We start from the raw sequence: 21,036 nt of genomic DNA, 5'->3' as shown, positions 1-21,036 counted from the left end.
CTGGGCCTTGGTCAGCTGTCTGGGGAAGGATGCTTGGGCACTCAAAGGTGGTTACCAGGCCCCATTGGAATGCAAACCGGCAAGCAGGTAGGTCACAGGGAGTAGGTTTCGGGACTATTCTCTGGGAGTGAATAGGCTGAGGTTTGGGGAGAAGTGGTCAGGAAAGTGGTAATGACTTGTGGGGCTGGGCAGAGCCAGGGAGAGAAATCATGGGCCCTGGTGCTTCTCCTGTTTCTAGACCTGTTATTTCTCCTTCCCCACTTTAACCCGTCTTGCATGATACTTTTTCCCCTTTCAAGATTCACCAATCAATTCACCAAATAATCACAGAAAAGTGCTAGTAAAATGATAGCGTCCATTGTTGGCATCTGGTTGCAAATATTGTCCGATATATATGTGGCATGGGTCATTACTATTAAGAGCGGCAATAGTATAATGCAGTGTTAATCTGTGTGCACCCTATAAGTGATCTCACCGCGACTATTAACTGCAGTGTTAATGCAGTATAATGCAGTATAATGCAGTGTTAATCTGTGTGCACCCTATAAGTGATCTCACCGCGACTATTTAATGCAGTATAATGCAGTATAATGCAGTGTTAATCTGTGTGCACCCTATAAGTGATCTCACCGCGACTATTAAACAAACCAGGGAATATATATTTTACTTTAAAAGCATCTCGCAAAATTGTTAATTTGACAGGAAAATACCCCATTAGTTATTTATAACACTGTGCAGACAATAACATTTCAGTGACTGCCTCAGCCCTCATTAACACCTTCTGCACATTGCACCATATGGACACAGTGACAGTCAATTCATATTTGGGGGAAAGATTCAATACCTGTGACCCAGAAAAACTGCACAAGATCTTTTCCATTCTGTACAAGAAGACTTTCTTCTGGCTGGGTGAATGATATTATTGAATATAATTATTTCATACAAGGAGTGTAATTGGATTCTGTTTTATCAGTAATCTCACAGGGTAGACATTTCAAATGAGTCCTGAGCAACAAAGTGGAATGATTGAACAACATAGGCCTTCACTGTCAGTGAGAAGCGCTGGAGCCCCCAAGTGTCTCTGTACGGCATCACTTTTAAGAGGCCAAAGGACAAAGATTAAATGGTTCACAATTGTATCTGTGTTTTCTTGATCTGCAAGTCTGGAGACTCAATTATTTGATTATGTAGTACTAAATCTTAAAAAGGCCCTGGTGTTTGGCACCATTTGCCCCTCCTCTCCCAGGCCAAGGAGCATTCCTGCTTTCTCTGGTCTCAAAAAGGAACATTTCACACATACCTTGGAGGGTGTCATCGTCTAGATAGGAAGCCATAACCACTTACCCACTCAGGTCACAGTTACAATTTTCCAATTAGCGTAATAACCCTGAATCACATAAATTCATGAATTCCTTGCCTAATTTATGCAGACCCTTCATCTGCCTGCAGAACTCTACAGGTTAAGTAGGAAAGGGTCAGGTTCTGAGCATATACAAACATGAGTATATTTGCCTGCACATTTTTAACTACAAGCTATAATCCTTTGACCAATAACATGGTGAATGTCTCGCACAATCTATGATGTTGGTTACAATATGCACTCGGTGGTGTTGACTCCATCAGAGTCTGACAGTTTTAATACCCATAAGCTATGAGGAATTTTAGAGAATCTATGAATACAAATGAAAACTGTATTCTTTGTGTTAATAAATTGAATGTGTAGATAGGTTGAAGAGACCTGAGCAATAATAATACAGCCCCAAAGTTCACATAATACATTCCTGCCACTAAAATTCCATTTAATCTTGACAGTGACAGGAGAATCAGAGACAAAATGTGTCAGGTCAGTCATGAGACCTGAAAGGCTATTTTGGTCTAAAATGAAAACTGAAAATGTTCGAATGGGGATCTGGGTGGCACGGAGAGTGAGACACTAGCCTTCCCTTCCCATGGGATCTGGGCTCAAATCCATTCTAGGCTGTTGGAATGAAAGCCTCTTCTCCCTACTGGTTATCAGAATGGCATGTGAAATGATTTTGGGAAAGGCCAGCGCAGTTCATAGTGGACACGGGGCCACATCAGAAACCCCAATCTCAGAGAGGAATGGGAGAGAATGCCACAGCTCGTTCCATAACTCCACGGCATGCGTCTTCTGTCATTGATAGGTTCCCCACCCAGAAGACAACATGGTTGATAGGCTTGATGTCCAGTTGAGGACTTTGGAGCAGGTCACAGGATCCAGAGGGTCTGATTCCTGACCCCTGAGGAGTGTGGGGGGAGGAGATGGGAGGTGGGGGTGGGGGGGAATGGGTTGTCTGATCCTGGATCCCAGTGGCCTTTGTATGGGGAGTGTTGCACAATGGGAGTGCAGAGGAAGCTCCCCTACCCCTCCTGGTCTACGAGGAATGCTGTAAAGGTGCTGACCTTCTCCTTGAGGCTTTTCTCACCTCCCTTCAGTTGCTGGGTCTGGGAAAACAGGTTAAACCAAGCCCATTAAGATTGGCAAGCTGCCCCCTGAAGTAGATGGCTTGAGGTTGGGTTTGATACTTTAACCTCTGACCTGACCCCAACCCACCCATTTTTGAGTTTTAGAATCCAGCCTTAATGTCTGAAATGGGAAATATCCCATCCTCTGAAAAACATCCCTTGCCTTGACGAGCATTCAGAAATCATTCTGGGTAGCGATTGACCATAAGGACATAAGAAATAGGAACAGGAGTAGACAATTCAGCCCCTCAAGCCTGCCCGGCCATTCAATAAGGTCATGGCTGATCTGCCCCGGGCCTCGACTCCTCTTTCATGCCAGCTCCTCATAGCCCTCAACTCCCCGATATTTCAAAAATCTATCTACCTCCTCTTTAGTACTTCCAGTGATCTAGCCTCCACAACTCTCTGGGGTAGAGAATTCCAGACATTCACTACCCTCAGAGAAGAAATTCCTTCACATCTCAGTTTTAAATGAGTGTCCCCTTATTCTGTAACTACGTCCCCTAGTTTGAGATTCCCCCACTAGTGGAAACATTAAACCCTGGAAACCAGGCTCTGAAAGAGAATGATAAGGTGTGCCTCTGGTGATTTTTTAAAAAAAGGAAATGCTCATTGATGATCATTCTTTAAAATGTGTTCTCCTCTTGATATTTTGCTTTAAAATACATAGAGACTTGCAAATGATTTTCATGGTGCTTTGAAGAGGAGGATATAGTGATGAAAGGGAGGAAAGCGGTGTCCCATACAAAGAAAACAACATTGCAAAACCAGTGTTGCAGACTTTCTAGCAAGTGATTGGAATAGAATGGCCAGATTCCTGGGAGCAAGGGGAGGGATGATCAAAGAAAAAACTACAAACAAATAAAGAGATAAAAATAAATGGTGTTGTGATCCCCATAAAGACTGACACCTTTTTAAAAAAAATGTAATTCCCAGTGACAGACTCAGAAAGGATCACATAACACGTTTTCACATTTTAATCCTTTTACTGTGACAACCACACTAAAAGCAACATTGATTAAACATTAACAAAAACAGAATTACCTGGAAAAACTCAGCAGGTCTGGCAGCATCAGCGGAGAAGAAAAGAGTTGATGTTTCGAGTCCTCATGACCCTTCGACAGAACTGTCAGTTCTGTCGAAGGGTCATGAAGACTCGAAACGTCAACTCTTTTCTTCTCCGCCGATGCTGCCAGACCTGCTGAGTTTTTCCAGGTAATTCTGTTTTTGTTTTTGTTTTGGATTTCCAGCATCCGCAGTTTTTTTGTTTTTATCTATTGATTAAACATTATTTAGTAGGCAGCTAATACACGAAAATACAGTAAAGATATATCTCTTTAATTTCCTAACATGATCAAAAATCCCCATATTGTGGTTATACATTACACTACACTCTGCAGAATTGTAGTCCTAATAGGAACCAGTTTAAAGCTACTCCCAGCTTCCAAAAGGCTTTCTACTCCCTGTTTCGCTGAGTCATAATGCCCATTGTCTGTCAAAAGTCGTTTCCCTCGGTTCTGCTAGGGTCCCCAAACTGACTTCCAGCAGCCCACTGCAGCAACTCCTTTTCCTGGCCATGTCAGGGTGAATCTTCCAGTGTCCTTAAATTTCCACTGGTCCCATCTCTTCAACCAGAGAACGTGCCCCCACTGGCATCCAGAGAATAGCCTTTTCCCCTGCTGTTTGCAGGAGCTGTTGTTTCCCTGTTTCTCTTTTTGGGATCCTCTGTCTCTACCCAGGGTCCCTCAGTGTGTAATTGTCCAAGCAGCAAGAAGAGCTGCCTCTTCCTTTGTATTCAGGTGTTAAATCTGGCGCTTGGGTTTGAAAAGGGCTTGACCTGGGTCTCCAGTTCCCATGGCGTAGGTTTACCTCTGGGCAAAACTAGTAGGAGATCACATGCCCCTATCCACTACACCATTTTACCTTGAATTAAAAGAGACAATTTAAAACATAACCATTTTATAAAATTTCACACTTGTAACAGTGCAAAAGAAAGCTCCTGATTTTTGGAAGCAACATTGTGAAATTCAGCCCCTGTGTTCATTTAAAATAGTGTCATGTATGGAAAGCTTAAAAGGGTAAGAATTATACAGTAAATTATTGGAGGTTAATGTTTATCCATTGCACTTTAATTTGTTGGCAGCTATATTTTAATTAATGGTTCAGTGTTGCTGAGAAACCAACATGTTATTTCTATCAATTTTTTGCAATACAGAACATAGATTTCCACACAGAGTACCACAAGTCAGTAAATTAGTGTTGTGTTTACTTTTGAATTGGTCAAGTAGAGTTACAAGGCTTTTTTATTGTTTATATAAAATTAGAGATTAACCTCAGCACAGTGTATTGATTTATTCACCATCAAAGTGCTGTTTTGTTCATAGGGTTAGTAAAAATCTTGACAATGATTGATTTTCTCCTGTTCAATCTACATTGTCATTAAGATTACTCATTTTCCTGTGGGGATACTGATTGACTTAACTCTTGCACAGCCAGACTGCAATCATTCTTGAGCATAATGAAGTTCAGTCACCACATATTAGTGCTTCTTCTTTTAAACTATTAAAGGACATTTGCCAGACTTCATACTAAAAATAGACAAATTGGACAGAATCCTTCAATTGTCCAACACATTCAGCATTCCGAAATGAGGTTGGTTGAAGCTATCACTGAGTCATGTTTTATTTTATAAAACCACTGGAGCTCAAGGTTTCATATTATGAAGATGGAAATTGCTGACACTTAATATGTAATGTTTGAAAAGTGAGAAAACCCATGACATTATCATATAAGCAAGACCAATTCCAACCTAAAAATATAGTTTGCACGATTTTGAACAAGAATCGATTCTGAGGCGGTGCCGAATTTCAAAAACACTTCCTCTGACATGTCCTCCTTCTTCCTTAACCGAGGTTTCCCACCCACAGTCGTTGACAGGGCCCTCAACCGTGTCCAGCCCATCTCCTGTGCATCCGCCCTCACACCTTCTCCTCCCTCCCAGGACCATGATAGGGTCCCCCTTGTCCTCACATATCACCCCACCAACCTCCCCATTCAAAGGATCATCCTCCGCCAACTCCAGCATGATGCCACCACCAAACACATCTTCCCTTCACCCTCCCTAGCGGCATTCCGTAGGGATCATTCCCTCCGTGACACCCTGGTCCACTCCTCCATCACCCCGTACACCTCAACCCCCTCACACGGCACCTTCCCATGCAACCGCAGAAGGTGCAACACCTGCCCCTTTACTTCCTCTCTCCTCACCATCCAAGGGCCCAAACACTCATTTCAAGTGAAGCAGCATTTCACTTGTATTTCCCTCAACTTAGTCTACTGCAATCATTGCTCCCAATGTGGTCTCCTCTACATTGGAGAGACCAAACGCAGACTGGGTGACTGCTTTGCGGAACACCTGCGGTCTGTCCGCAAGCATGACCCAGACCTCCCTGTTGCTTGCCATTTCAACACTCCACCCTGCTCTCATGCCCACATGTCCGTCCTTGGCTTGCTGCATTGTTCCAGTGAAACTCAACGCAAACTGGAGGAGCAGCACCGGCTAGGTACTTTACAGCCTTCTGGACTGAATATTGAGCTCAACAATTTTAGATCATGAACTCTCTCCTCCATCCCCACCCCCTTTCCAATTTTCCCCCTCCTTTTTGTTTTTTCCAATAATTTATATAGACTTTACTTTTCCCACCTAGATCCATTATTTTTAAATGTATTTCCATCCATTGTTTTATCTCTAGCTTTTAGCCTTTTTCGATTCCTTCACCCACCCCACCCCTACAAGGGCTACCTGTACCTTGCTTGCCCTGCTTTCTACCCTTAATTAGCACATTCCTTTAGATAATATCACCACCTTTAACACCTCTTTGTCCTTTTGTCTGTGACATCTTTTGGTTATCTTCACCTATCACTGGCCCTCTATCCAGCTCTACTTGTCCCACTCCCCCCCCCCCCCCCCCCCCCCCCCACCTTAAACCAGCTTATATTTCACCCCTTTTCTATTTTTCCTTAGTTCTGTTGAAGGGTCATGCGGACTCGAAACGTTAACTGTGTTCCTCTCCGCAGATGCTGCCAGACCTGCTGAGTTTTTCCAGGTATTTTTGTTTTTGTTGCCGAATTTCATTGTTTTCTTATTGTCCGGAACTGCATTTTAGTATGAAGACGATGATTAAAGTGTATGAAATTCTTCTCTTCTCCCTCTTTCACCTCCACTGTCTGGAGTTCCTGCTGGATTGAAACTTGTGAAGCCCAAGTTGGGGGCATGGACAACTGGCATTCAAATTTCTGCTGATGTGGTCCTTCAGTCCCTAGGAGTTACAGAATGACTCAACTCCTGATTTGCCTGTTTTCTGAGAGGGACTATTGCTATTCTGCTAAGGTCAAAAACTAGATGGGGGAGAGAGAGAGAGAGTGGTAGGCAGGGGTGGAGGGTGTTGAAGAAAATTGAGTCCACTTTCCTGCACTTCATGCCATTCCACCACTTGTTATATAAACACTTTTATATCCCAAATATTCCGTAAATACTAACTCAGAAAAAAATTATACTCAAGTAATAAAATTGACCAGCCTGCAGAGTCTAAACAGCCAGTAATTGATGTTCATGCTGCTGATCTCAATGTGGAATAAAAAAAGAAACTGTACCACTGTGTAGCAATGCCAATTAAAAATAGAAAATGCTGGAAAAGCTCAGCAGGTCTGGCAGCATCTGTGGAAAGAGAAACCGAGTTAATGTTTCGAGTCTGTAGGACTCTTCAGATCACAATTAAAGTGCCTTTATTAAGCAGCCTCAATGTGGTTTCACCTTGATGTTGGGGCTGGATTCAAGAGCCACTGTCCCCTGCAGTATACTGTGGGCATGCTACAGAGACTGAACCTTACATCGTTGAGAGAACTGTCATGGTAATAGCTGATAATGGTTGTGGACTCCAGTATTAGATACTATACGGTACTCCATACACGGGGCCACCTGACTTGGGGATTGAAGGCCAGATTGCACATGTTGGACCCTGTCTTGATAGACTTCAGACACTGCAAATATGTAACACAAAAACAGAATTACCTGGAAAAACTCAGCAGGTCTGGCAGCATTGGTGGAGAAGAAAAGAGTTGACGTTTCGAGTCCTCATGACCCTTCGACAGAACTTGACTTGTTTTTATCACTGCAAATATGTGTTCACATTAGCAAAACGTGTTATCAATAAAGTTAGCTCAGCCTGTGTGCATCATTAAAAAAAGAAACAAGAAACAAGACATGGTGTCAGAACTAAACTAAACACAGCAGTGGAGGTCCTGAAACCACCGACAGAGCTCAGTTTGGAGGGCAGTCTCACTGAAAACTGGAGCAGTTTCCAGCAGTGATTCGAGCTGTACCTCACAGCGGTGGGCAGTGATAAGAAAAGACCCTCAGGTACAATCTTCCATCTTTCTTCGCATAACAGGGGAAGAAGCCCTAGAAGTCTATAAACACATTCATGTTTGAAAATGATGAGAAACGAAATGATTTGAAAGAAATAATGGAAAAATTCAAAGCCTGCCTCAGCTCTAAGAAAAACATCATGCACACAAGGCAGTGACAGCATTAGTGACTGAGTTGAGAAAACGAGCTAAATCATGTGAATTTGGAGAGCTTGAAGAACCACTCCTCTGAGATAGAATAATTTGCGGGATTGTAAATGACTCTTTGAGAGAACGGCTTTTCAGAGAAGTTGATCTCACGCCGGAGAAAGCAATAAATATCTGCACAGCAGCAGAGACAACGAAATGCCAGATTAAACAGATGGCAGAAGATGGTAAGCCACACACGGTCAAGCAGTTTAGATGCAGTTAAACAGAATCAGCCCCGGGAAAGAACAAATAGACAACCTGAAGGTAAAAAGAACAAAACGGCGATTAAAACATTTAAATGCAGCCAATGCGGAACAGAGCATTTACCATTTAGTTGTTCAGCCTATGGAAAGCAGTGTAAGAACCGTGATAAACTAAAACACTTCACCAAGATGTGTAAATCGATGAAAGCGCACACGATTGCAGATGATGACACAGACACTGAAACTGAACTTTTCGTTGGTGCAGGAACAACAAATTCCAAAGGCGAATGGAAGGTTGATTTAAAAATGCCAAAGTGATGGTGAATTTCAAGCTCGACACAGGTGCACAAGCAAATGTCATTCCCAAAAGCCTGTATTGTGAAATAAGCAAAGAAAAATAGCTAACTAAAACAAAAGTGAAGCTGTCCACTTATACAGGTGAAAAAATTGCAGTAGAAGGCAAGAGCACACTTAAAGAGAACTACAAAAAACAATCTCAAACATTATAGTGAAAACTGATGCATAACCCATTGTTGGAATTAAAGCTTGTGAAAATCTGAAGCTAATCAAGAGAATTATGATGACATCCTGAGCGCGTATAACGATGTGTTCCAGAGAATTGGTTGCCTAAAAGGAGAACACACCATGAAGATTGATGAAACTGTGACACCCAAAATACACTCACCCAGGAAAATACCAGTAATACTGAGAGACCGACTGAAAGCAGAGTTGGACAGAATAGAGAAACTTCACATCATTGAGAAAACTGAAGAACCGACAAAGTGGGTTAATCCAGTTGTAACTGTAGAAAAATCAGATGGGAATCTGTGAATCTGTCTGGGTCCCAGATACCTAAACCAGGCAGTGCAAAGAGAGCATTAGCAGCTGCCCACAGTAGAAGAAATCATGTGTAACCTAGCTGATGCTGAATACTATTCAGTCTTGGATGTGAGTTCAGGCATCTGGCAGGTCAAGTTGGATGAACGCAGCTCCTTTCTCTGTACCTCCAACACACCATACGGGTGATACAGGTTTTTACGCTTACCTTTTGGTATTAATTCAGCTCTGGAGGTGTTCCACAGAACAGTAAAGCAGCTGTTTGAAGGGTCAGAGGGTGTGGAAACCTATATCGATGATGTGCTGCTCTGGGGAGCCTCACAAGAAGAACACGACCACAGACTGAGGCAGGAACCTCAAGTTGGAGAAGGATAAGTGCAAAATAAGTTTTCATGAAATCAAGCACTTGGGACATGTGCTAACAAGTGAGGGACCGAAGCCGGACCAGAGTAAAACCGAAGCAGTCGTGAAAATGCCAGCCCCCAGAATCTAAGAAAGACTTGGAAAGGGTTTTGGGAATGGTGACCTATCTTGGGAAATTCATTCCAAACATGTCAGACCTGACAGCATCGCTCAGAACTTCTGCAAAATGATATGGAATGGGACTGGGAATAAAGTCACCAGGAAGCTGTGACCAGTCTGAAGAGAACACTGACCCAGATACCAGTGTTAAAGCATTACCATGTCAGTCAGCTGGTCAAGATCTCAGTGGATGCTCCAAAGACTGGCCTGGGAGCTACTCTCCTGCAAAGTAAGGCAGCAATGGCATACGGTTCAAAGGCAATGACTGAAACATAGCAGCTGCATATCCAAATAGAGAAAAAAATGCTAGCAACTGTGTTTGGCCTAGAACGTTTCCACCTGTTTGTCTATGGCAAAGGCATGGAGGTACAGTCTGAACATAAACCTTTGCAGCTATACTTAAAAAGCCCCTGAACTGTGCACCACCAAGAATCCAAAGATTACTAATGTGTCTGCAGAAGTATCAGGTCAGAGTTAAATACAAACCGGGCAAGGAAATGTACACCACAGACACTCTGTCATGTCCATACCTACCCATCACGGAGGAAGAGGATAAAGAAACCCAAGCACAGGTCCACATGCTGACAAAGAACTTACCTGTGGCTGTAACCAAACTGGATGAGATCAGGGAAGCGACCAAGAACGACCCCACCCTGAGAAAGCTGCAGCAGATTGTGCAAACTGGCTGTCCCACACACCGGAGCGGAGCCCCTTCTGCTGTACAAGAGAACTGGAACTTTCATGAGGAACTTCATGTAGCAAAAGGAATACTTTTCAAGGGAGAAAAGATCATAATTCCGGCAGCACTGAGGAAAGAAATGCTGCAGCGCGTACATGAAAGTCACCTCAGCGTAGAAACATGCAGGAGAAGAGCCCGAGATGTAATGTATTGGCCTGGAATGGGAGCACAAATCAGGGAAATGGTGAATGTGTGTACAGTGTGCCAAAAGTACAGTAAATCACAACAAAAAGAACCTCTTCAACCACACAGTGTTCCAGAGAGACCCTGACAGAAAATTGCAGTGGACTTGTTCACATTTGACAACAGTGAGTTACCTACTAACTGTAGATTATTACTCAAAGTTTTTTGAGTCTTTGCTGCTGAGAAATGATAGTAGGAGCATCACTGTAATAAATTATTTAAAACCAATTTTTGCCCACCATGGCACACCTGAAGTGATCATCACAGGCAACGGTCCATAATTCTCAGGCACTGAGTTTCACAAATTTGCACAGGACTTGGGAGTTTTTGCCACACTACGTCAAGTCCCAAATATCCACAATCCAACAGAATGGTAGAATGTACTGTGCAGACCCTAAGACACCTGTTGAAGAAGGCAAAGGTGGACAGAAGAGACCCCTACCTGGCTCTGCTGGATTTCAGGAATACTCCATTATAGGGCTTTGGATCATCTCCAGCACATCTCCTGATGGGGAGAAGACTAAGAACTAAGCTTCCAATTGTGCCCCAACTGTTATTTCCACAGCCAGTGAGCTACAGTGTTCAGGACCTGCTCAAACTGAGACAGCAGAAGCAGAAACAGTACTTTGACCGAGGCCCCTGAACTCTGCTTGACCTGAACATGGGAGAGACGGTGAGGATTCAGCATGAAGGGATCTGCAATCCTGCTGTTGTCACAAGAGAACCAAGATCTTATATGGTGTAGACTCCAAACGGACAATAGTATAGGAGAAACTGGAAATTCTTATGGAAAGCAAATGAAACTCAACCCTGCTCTGAACCAGGAAGTGTAGCTGAAGATCAAAAGCCAGAATGGACCGGTGAATCAACAGACAATCAGACATAGCCTGAGAGTCCTGAAAACTATCCAAGGGGTGATAGTGACACAGAGCTGGAGAAGGCTCCTTGACCGTCAAAATCACCTCTGTCAGCATTCCAAACATCCAGTGGAAGAATTGTGAAAAAACTACAGAGATACAGAGATGAGTAAAAGACAAAACAGACTGATCAAAACAAAGTGAGAAAGAATAGATAAGAGACTTTGTGTGTTTGAGTTGTATAAAAGTTTTTTTTTTTAAAAAGGAAATGTCATGATAATAGCTGATTGTGGTTGTGGACTCCAGTATTAGATACTATACGGTACTCTGTACTATTTATGGGTTCACCTGACCTGGGGTTGAAGGTCAGATGTCACATGTTAGAGCTTGTCTTGATGGAGTTCAGATACTGCAGATATGTGTTCACGTTAGGAAAACGTTTTATCAATAGAGTTAGCTCAGCTACAATGTTGACAGCCTGTGTGCATCATCATTAAAAAAAAAACAAGAAACAAGACAAGAACCAGTTGATTTCCTATGACCATTGCACACGGAGTTGAGGCCAAGTGCAGTCTTCAGGTCAAGTCTGGTTAGAAGACAGGGGCATGAATGGACTTTGGCTGTGGAAGATGTGGTGGAAGCATGGGGGGACGGGTACCAAGACCACTCCTTAATGAGAGGAGGGAGAAGCAAGAAAAGAAGCTCAGTGTGGAGTAAGGATTTGCAAGATGAATACCTCAGCAGGATAACACAGGTTAACATTGGGGAGGAGGCCCTGTTTGTTATTAGGGTCAGTTTTTTATTTTCTTCCTAGGCAGACGTTGTAAATTGTAGAGGGCAAAAATCCATTGTTATTGCACAGACAGCAACATGTAAAGTTGCAGTTGGAAATGTTTACTGTTGAAGTACTGGAGGTGGAGGGGGAACCCAGCACAGCGCCCCATCCAGGTAAATCAAGTATTATAAGCAATTTGCAATGAAATGTGATGATCTGCCCACCAATTTTAATATTAAGTAGGTGACCATGCATTGGGTGGATAGTTTAATACTTCGATGCGTTAATGCTTAGGTTTTTATAAATGTATTAAAAAAATCCTTGAGGCTAGAATTAGACCTGAATTATGCAATGTCTTTAAACATCAAAAGTACCCATTTCCCTTTCAAATCTTCCGCTGCTCAAGCAGAGTTCTGTAAAGTGAAGGCTATACAAACGTATTAATATATAGGATGCCTTTAACTAATTCTGTTCCACTGGAATATTGGGTTAAAGAGATAAAGGGCAGAGAAACTATTTAGCAGATAATTGGAATGTGAGAAAAGTTTAATCATTTAAATAGGAAAGGAGATAGATAATCACCACAAGGGTGAAAAATAGATCTCTCCTTCTCCTTTGATATGTATAAATATATTTTCTGGATCACGGAGAAATAATTACTAGAAATAATGGTGTGTTCTACATGGTTTCACAAGGCAAAATTAAATATTTTGCAGGATTTGTTCCAGAGGCTTGGAGGGACCATTTGCGATGGTGAAGAAGTTGTTGATATACATCCTGGATCTCTGGTTACCGTGACAACCACTGCAGGAATTTACAGAGCAAAAAGTCTGGTGATTACTGCTGGACCTTGGACAAATAAACTATTGAACCACCTGGGACTCCAACTTCCTCTGAAGGTAGAGAGCATTTAGTGAATCTCACTCAATCAACGTGCAGTAACATTATCCTGTTATGGTGCTCAGTCTAAAGTGACCTCCAAATACATCAGTCCAATCAAAGCTGCATTACAGTAAAGTGTTACAGGAATTTTGTTTGGATGTAATATACACTGACAGTGTTGTACTCTTGGTAATCAATGGGGAATTATCACTCGATAAACTTTGCAGTGATTGCTTTGTGATCATTAATCCTTACTGTGGATGCTCTCTCTCACACACACACACTACTAATGGAGCTCTGGCTGGTTCCTCCTCTCCACAGCCACCATCCACCCCCCCCACCCTGACCCCTCACCACTAGACAAATTCAATGTTTAGTATAAAATCTGCACCGTTTGGCTCAGCCTGAGGTAGGTTCCCAACCCATCTTATGGAATTGGCAACTGATCGTTCGGCTGTTGTTGCTGGTGATTCAGGAGAAACTGCCCTCAAATGTGCAGTACCCTGGCCATTGTGGCTTGCAACCAGACTGGGTTGTCTGAACCAATCTGGCGGTCTCCCCCATATCCAGAAGGCACTGCTTTATTGCTAGTTGTGATGTTGTGAGCTCCTTGAAGCATTTTACTGAGTTAAAATATGAAAGCAAGTTGGTATCGGATCCAACAGAAATCAGCTGGAATCTTAGCCCTGTGAGAATAATTGGGGGGGGGGGGGGGCAGGGAGTGGAAAAGAGAGCAATATAACCTGGCGGGGGAGTGGGGGGGTGGGGTGGGGGGAGATGGGAGAGAGAGAGAAAACAACACAGACTGGGGGAGGGAGAGAGATACACAGCCTGGAGAGGGTGGGAGAGAGCAGTACAAACTGGGGAAGGAAGGTGGGGGAGAGAGACACAAACTGGGGAGGGAGAGTTCATGCCGGGTTGCTGTATGTTGTACGATGTATCTTATTACAGGAGTCAGGCAGATTTGGTATTTTTTTAAAAATTCTTTCATGAGATGTGGGCGTCATTGGCAAGGCCAGCATTTGTTGCCCATCCCAAATTGCCCTTGAATTGAGTGACTTGCTAGGTTGCCCATTTCAGGGGGCAGTTATGAGTCAACCACATGGCTGTGGGTAAAAGCAAAATACTGCGGATGCCGGGAATCTGAAACAAAAACAGAAAATGCTGGAAAATCTCAGCAGGTCTGACGGCATCTGTGGAGAGAGAGAAACTGAGTTAATGTTTCTTCAGAGAAGGGTCATACAGACTGGAAACATTAACTCAGTTTCTCTCTCCACAGATGATGTCAAACTTCCTGAGTTAGTCCTGCGTTTTCTGTTTTTGTTTCAAATTGTCGTGGGTGTGGAGTCACATGTAGGGCAGACCAGGTAAGAGTGGCAGATTTCCTTCACTTAAGGGCATTATTGAACCAGATGGGCTTTAACAGCAATCAGTGACAGTTTCATGGTCACCATTACTGAGGCTAGCTTTTTTACTTCCAGATTTTATTAATTGAATTTAAATTTCCACCAGCTGCCATGGTGGCATTTGGACCCATGACCCCAGAGAGCATTAACCTGGATTACTGGTCCTGGACATCATGCTACTATACCACCATCTCCCCTAACGGACTGAGGGCTATGTTGAGGACTGGGCCTCACCTCCCTGATGCTGGGTTTTAATCGTGGGCTTTGGAAATCACAAGCAGTACCATGCGATCAGATAGCATCTATTCTAATGTCACATGAACATGTCTCCAGGAATGTGTCAAACCAGAGTTGGCAACACCAGGCAGATGCACAGAAACCTATCGCCATGCTTATGAGTTTCCAAAGCAAAAGCATACAGTTGTACACACCTAAACTTCCAACCAATCACTCCACTTCAACCCATGCTGAAGTTCTCTGGATTTGAGGGAAAGAACCAAGGGGCAGATTTTATTATTAGCTTTCCTACCTAAGAGTTTTGCATGGCAGGCAAGAGGATCAGAAATATGCATGTAGAAGCCAGCTGCACAGTTTATCATCCATAAAACTGAACAGAGAGTAACTTGTTCTCAGAGAGGGTAGACCTCTATGGCCGTATTCCCTTTTGTCTTATTGGAATGCAAAGATCTGCATTAAGAGAGTGTTAATGTATAAAATCTAACCCCAAAGCTCAGGAACTCGCCAAGCATGCAAAGGAATATTGCTGAAGTTAACCAGCAATACTTGTATAGCTAATCATCAGAACTGTTGTGATGAAAAGTCATTGCCCTGAAATGTTAACTCTGTTTCTCTTTCCACAGACACTGCCAGACCTGTTAAGTACTTCAAGCACCTTCTGTTTTTATTTCAAATTGAAATATTTTGCCCGTCTCTTAATCGAAGACGTGGTTATAACCTAACTCTAAAACCTTATAAAAAATGATTGAAAGCCATGTAAATGTGAATGCTGTAATCTGTACAAAGTTCTTCAATTTCATACATAACCAAAACCAGCTTCACACAAACAAAATCTCAGCTGCTTCTTTCCAATTACTTAGCTAATCTCCGAAGCATCTGATACATTGACCAGAACAACCTCGTTGAAATCCGCAAGTTTAATTTTTATACTTTGATCCCACTTTTACCTTCTCTATTTAAAAAAAATGTGTGAATGAAAAGGTGACTGTAAGACCATTGTCTCACCTTGAGGTGCCAATTATTACCCAAGCTTCATAATTGCAATTTATGATATCATGAGCTTTGTAAATATTCCTATAGTTTTCATAATGGTAGCTAAAACTCTCAATAAATAAAAACAGAAAATGCTGGAAATGCTCAGCAGATCAGACATCATCTATGGAGGAATAAGCAGGGTTAACGTTTCAGATATGCGAATTTTCCTCAGATCCTTAAAAGAATAGTTTTCCTCACTATTTATTTGGTGGTTTGTTTACAAGATCAATTTTTATTGACATTTTTCTTTTCAGTATGCAAAACGATATCCTTTCTGGAAACAAATGTGCTGCCAAAAGGTAGTGGTAGGCTTTTGAGGAATAGGGAAGGCAGTGATAACTTTTTTATTCATCAGTCTTCATCTCCTGGAGAGGTTGAGTCTTTGTCATGGTTTTCCAGGTCCTGAGTATTGTCCAGATCTTTGCACAGTGCTGCTTACCCTCAACATCCCCACACACGCATTTCCAGAGAGAAGCCACTAGCTAGCAGTTGTTGTCTACCCTGGCAGGTTTTCCACCTCCTAACCCAGGTCACCAAACACCATAACCAAACCATCACAAAACTGGCATTAAACCTTGGGCCTTCTTGCTCTGTATGGGTCAGACATTGGCTAAACTCATCGAAGGACTGGGGGTAGTCAGGTTATTTGTTTCACACCTCCCAGTTTCTGGGCTTTGAGTGTTAAATGATGCCAACCTTCTGGCAATATATGTAAATACAGTCATGAACAATGCTATAAAGTAATGATGCATGGGAACATCTGTTTGTTTCCTTAATATGATAAAGTCTTGATTTAAGCTGCATTATTAGATGTGCTGCAGTGCAGGAAACAGGAGCATGTCCAGATGGAGAAAGAGGGAGTTTAATCTGTCCATAACTCTTTGATTGCCACTTAAGAACAGTGTTGGGAGAGGCTGGTGGATGGTTTGCAGAACTGTCAGTGGTTTAGGTGAAACTGTATAATCTCTGCACAGGAAACTCAAATTCAACGCACCTTTTGGATGAGCTCCATCAGCTCTTGGTGAATACAGGTAATAAGAAATAGAAACAGGAGTAGACCATATTGACCCTCAAGCCTGCGCCAGCATTTAATAAGATTGTGATTGATCTTCTACCTCAGGTCCATTCCAGCCCTATCCACACCTCCCATGATTTCCTTGATATTCAAAAATCTGTTGATGTAATTCATGAATATCCCCCCACAGCTGAGTATCTACATCCTTCTGGAGTGGAGAATTCCAAAGATTCACAACACCAAGACATTTTTCCACATCTCTATCCTAAATGGCCGATCCCTTAACCTGAGACTATGAACCTTAGTTCTAGTCTCTCGACCCATGGGGACATTAAGAGCCTCTCATTATCCATTGTAATGTGCAGCGAACAACTTGAAGCCAAACGTATGTGTGAAAAAGACGGTCAGCTCAAGTGAGAAACACAAAGTTACATAAATCCTGATATAACTCACCTGATTCTTCCCCCTCAAGAAGATGCTAATAATAAAAACGCATCCCCCCGTCCCCCAGCGATCTTCAAAAAGAAAGCAGCATTGCTGAATAAGCACCGATACTTTCGCAGCTTCTCCTTCTCCTGTCCTTTCACAGAGTTTGGAACAGTATCACACCATAAACCACAAAAGGATTTATGGCTGATTCCCTCTTCAGCTCAGCTGAAGACTTCTGCAGGGAGGAGATAGGCTTTTCAGGGGAAAGAGTGTTTCAGAACGTAATCACACATATTTCTTTCAAAATGACAAATACTGCTTACATTTATTATACAAAAACCTACGATATATCAACAAATGTGCACAGTTGCTTCAAAAGAAAACTAATGGCTACAATAAACATCACAATATTAATTCGGATTTCCACATAAATATCATAAGATTTAAAAAACCATTTAACCTTATGCAGTGAGATCACCGTACTTATTAATGAGTGAGTGTGTGTGTGTGTCTGGGAGGCAGAGGGATGCAAAGAGCAGAGCTGAAATTTCAGTCATTTAATCTCATAGGAAGTACGTGCACACTTGTCTAAGTGAAAAGCCTAATTGGAATTGGTTCTCCTGCTATTCAAGAGCCTAAGAAACTATGGCTGATGGATGATGCATGAAGTCATGAGGAAAAACTCAGTAGGACAAGGATACAAGTAAAGTGCTAACAATCTGTTTGCCTACTGGATTTTATCTCTGAATAAAATCCAGGAGAGTTATCAAGAGCTGGAGGGCACAGTTTCAAAATAATTGGCAAAGGGAGGAAAAGTGATATGGGGGAAAGTTTTTTCACCCAGAGGGCGAGTGGAGTCTGGAACGAACTTCCTGAGAGGTTGCTGGAGGCAAGAAATTCAAAAGGGAATTTGATTGCTATCTGAAATGAAAGAATGTGCAAGGTTACAGCGATAAGGCAGGGACTAGGTAGAATCTGGGCACCATATTTAAAGGCTGCCCCTGCACAGGGCTACCTCTCTCTAAGGGATCAGAAGCTGCTGCAAAGTCAAGGCTGCCAAAGGAAGGAAAGATGCTGCCCCCAAATTTAGTGGCATCTCCCTCAGGTGCTTACTGGACACTGTGGAGGCCCTACCTCCACTCTGGGCAAAGACCAGCAAGCAAGTTCACCAATCCAGCATGGTGGGTGTTGGCAGTGGTGTGTCAGCACCAACACCCCCGCAAAAGAGGACAGTCACCCAGTGCCGAGAGAGAATGAATGATCTCCTCCGTTCCGCCAAAGGAAATCACTCTCCTCATCACTCTCCACTCACACACTCTCAAACTCATCAAACATCCACAGGGATCTCACTCACTGCCAGTTCAAGGGATATCACCATTCATTCTCCCACACACACCGTCATCTGCCCTGTGGATCGTGTCCTCATCCTGTCCATGGCACTACTCACCATCCACACATACCAGGATTCCTTCTCATCTGGCCTGGCAGGCGTCCTGCTTATACTTCCCTGATTTTCTTGCAGGACAAGCAGGCACACAAATAAAGGGAGAGGTTACTGACTGGTCATGGAATGCCTGACATCAAGGTCCTCACAGACTTTGAAAACAGAGCCATCCAGCTGACCGGTGATGATCTGGACCGTTCCTGTGCTGACGGTAAGGTCAGCGGTGCTCAACCAAGTGAGGATCCAGCAGTGCAACATCCATCAGACAACCAGGCTGTGAGTCAGTTCCCCTGATCCACAGTCCCCTGCCTTGCACTAATTATCTCTCCTGGCTTTCACAGGCACATCTGGGAAGCAGCCGGAGGGTCCACGACCCAGGTCCTTGACTCAAGCCCTGAAGACACCTTAGAAGAAGAATCTGAAGGCACCCTCATCAAAGTCCTGTCACAGCCTCACCCACACCCTCCACCAGCAGAGGGACATGACACACCCCTCGATGGGGCCTAGCTCTAGAGCAGCCTCGGGGTCACAATCTGGTGAGCACATCACACTGATTGGCGGCAGGGACTTCCCAGTTTTCTGACACTCGGAGGATGGCTGGAGGCCAGAAATCTGCTGAGTGTGAGTCAGATGATGAGCCTCTGGACTCGGTCATACCCCAGTTGCTGGAGCTACAAAGGCAAACTCAGGGACATCAGGAAGGGATGTCCACTGCACTCCTCATGATGGAGGAGTTCATCTGCCTTCAGTCTGAGGCGCTAGCGGAACCATGCTAACACACCGAGTTAGGATGGTGGCTGCCATAGAAACCTTGTTCCAGGACATCGGTCCTGCGCTGCTGCGTGGGTTGAACTCCATCGCTGATGCCATAGTTGGCCACCAACAATGTTGACACGAGAGGGGTGCGGGCAGCTTGATCTCCACAGATCCAACTCCAACTTCCCCTTCTCCTTAAGGACTCAGCCAGGGACCCTTGGGCACCCATAAGGAGGGCGTTCAGTAGGTGCATACCCCAGGGCCATTCACCCAAGTGACTTGGAGTGTCCGGCCCATCCGAATCCCCTCTTCCTGTGACCCTCAGCAGCTCCATCTCCACAGGCCAAGAAGAGTACCACTGCCACATAACAGGACCCTGAAAGCAGTCCGGGACCCTCCAGATCTCAGGTCTCAGCCCTCCAGAGGACACCCGCCAAGGTCATCACAGACAGGGTGTCTCAGTCAGCAGCTGCCTCCACCTCCACTATGGATATCTGGGGAGCACCAAGACATAGCGGCAGGGTCAGGAAGGTTAAGAAGATGTAACTCTTTCGAGTACAAACACATTTCCATCTGTTCCTATTCAGATGAAGTTACATTGTTTGCCATTGTGAGATTTGAACTCTTGATAATCTTTTAAATGAAAACCAAATCAACAAAATTGGGATAAATCAGGCACAGCCCCTAATTCAGGTCAGCTGTAAAACCAAGGACAAAAATTTAAAGGAACCTTACAAACTTTAAATCAAAATGTGATTAAAGGGGTCAACAAAACACCCCAGTCCCCGCGGTGCCCACCGAGCACTGAAGGCCTTGAGAGTGCCAGCGGACACCGTGTGCTCCCTCTCCAGGGACATCCGGCAGCAAACGTAGCCGCGGAAGAGGGACAAACAATCGGGCGGGACTCCCCCGTCGATTGCCCGCTGCCTGGACCTGTTAATGGCCAACTTGGCCAGGCCCAGGAGCAGGTTCACGAGGAGGTCCTCCTCCTTCCCGACCCCCTTCCGCACCGGGTGCCCATAGATCAGGAGCGTGGGGCTGAAGTGCAAACAAAACATTAATAAAAGGTTTTTCAAATAACTAAAAAGGGAGTGCAGCCTACAACACCCGATGTATACATGGTCCACGGACTCTACAAGACCGCAAAAAGGGCACGTGTCCTGAGAGTCCGTGAACCTATGCATCCTCTTATTATAGGGGACTGCTGCATGCAACACCCTCCAACCTAGGTCCCCGATAGAAAGGGGGAGGACACCTCCGTAGAGGGCCTCCCATCGGGGGCCTCCGCCGCCGGACGGCAACAAGGCGCGCCAGGGCGTGTCTGGGCGACGGACAAGGGCGAGAAAATGGAAGGTGTGCAGCAGCAGTCCGTACAAAAAGCCCCTCTTTGCCGTGCCAAAAGGCACGGAGGGCATGTCCCCGAGGCAAAAGAATACTGTTCTTTGCTCCCTGAGTAACCCTTTCGAGTACAAACCCATTTCCATCTGTTTCAGATGAGGTTATATTGTTTCATAGTTTGCCATTGTGAGATTTGAACTCTTGATCTTGGGGTTACAAACCCAGTACCATAACCACTTGGCTATTTAGGCCAAGCTCAAGAAGGTGTAATTCTT

At 43.9% G+C, this 21,036-nt stretch overlaps 1 protein-coding gene across 1 annotated transcript in view; it reads left to right on the top strand.

Moving 5' to 3' along the window:
• pipox (pipecolic acid oxidase) overlaps positions 1 to 21,036 on the top strand; it is a 69,114-nt gene that overhangs the window by 30,114 nt on the left and 17,964 nt on the right. Inside the window, exon 4 of the mRNA XM_041196726.1 lies at positions 12,936 to 13,118. Within this exon, the coding sequence (XP_041052660.1) occupies positions 12,936 to 13,118 (183 nt within the window). The remainder of the gene's footprint in view (positions 1 to 12,935; positions 13,119 to 21,036) is intronic.

The sequence above is a fragment of the Carcharodon carcharias genome, chromosome 10 (assembly GCF_017639515.1).
Source record: "Carcharodon carcharias isolate sCarCar2 chromosome 10, sCarCar2.pri, whole genome shotgun sequence".
In the NCBI taxonomy this organism is placed as follows: domain Eukaryota; kingdom Metazoa; phylum Chordata; class Chondrichthyes; order Lamniformes; family Lamnidae; genus Carcharodon; species Carcharodon carcharias.
This window is presented reverse-complemented; position numbering and strand designations above follow the sequence as displayed.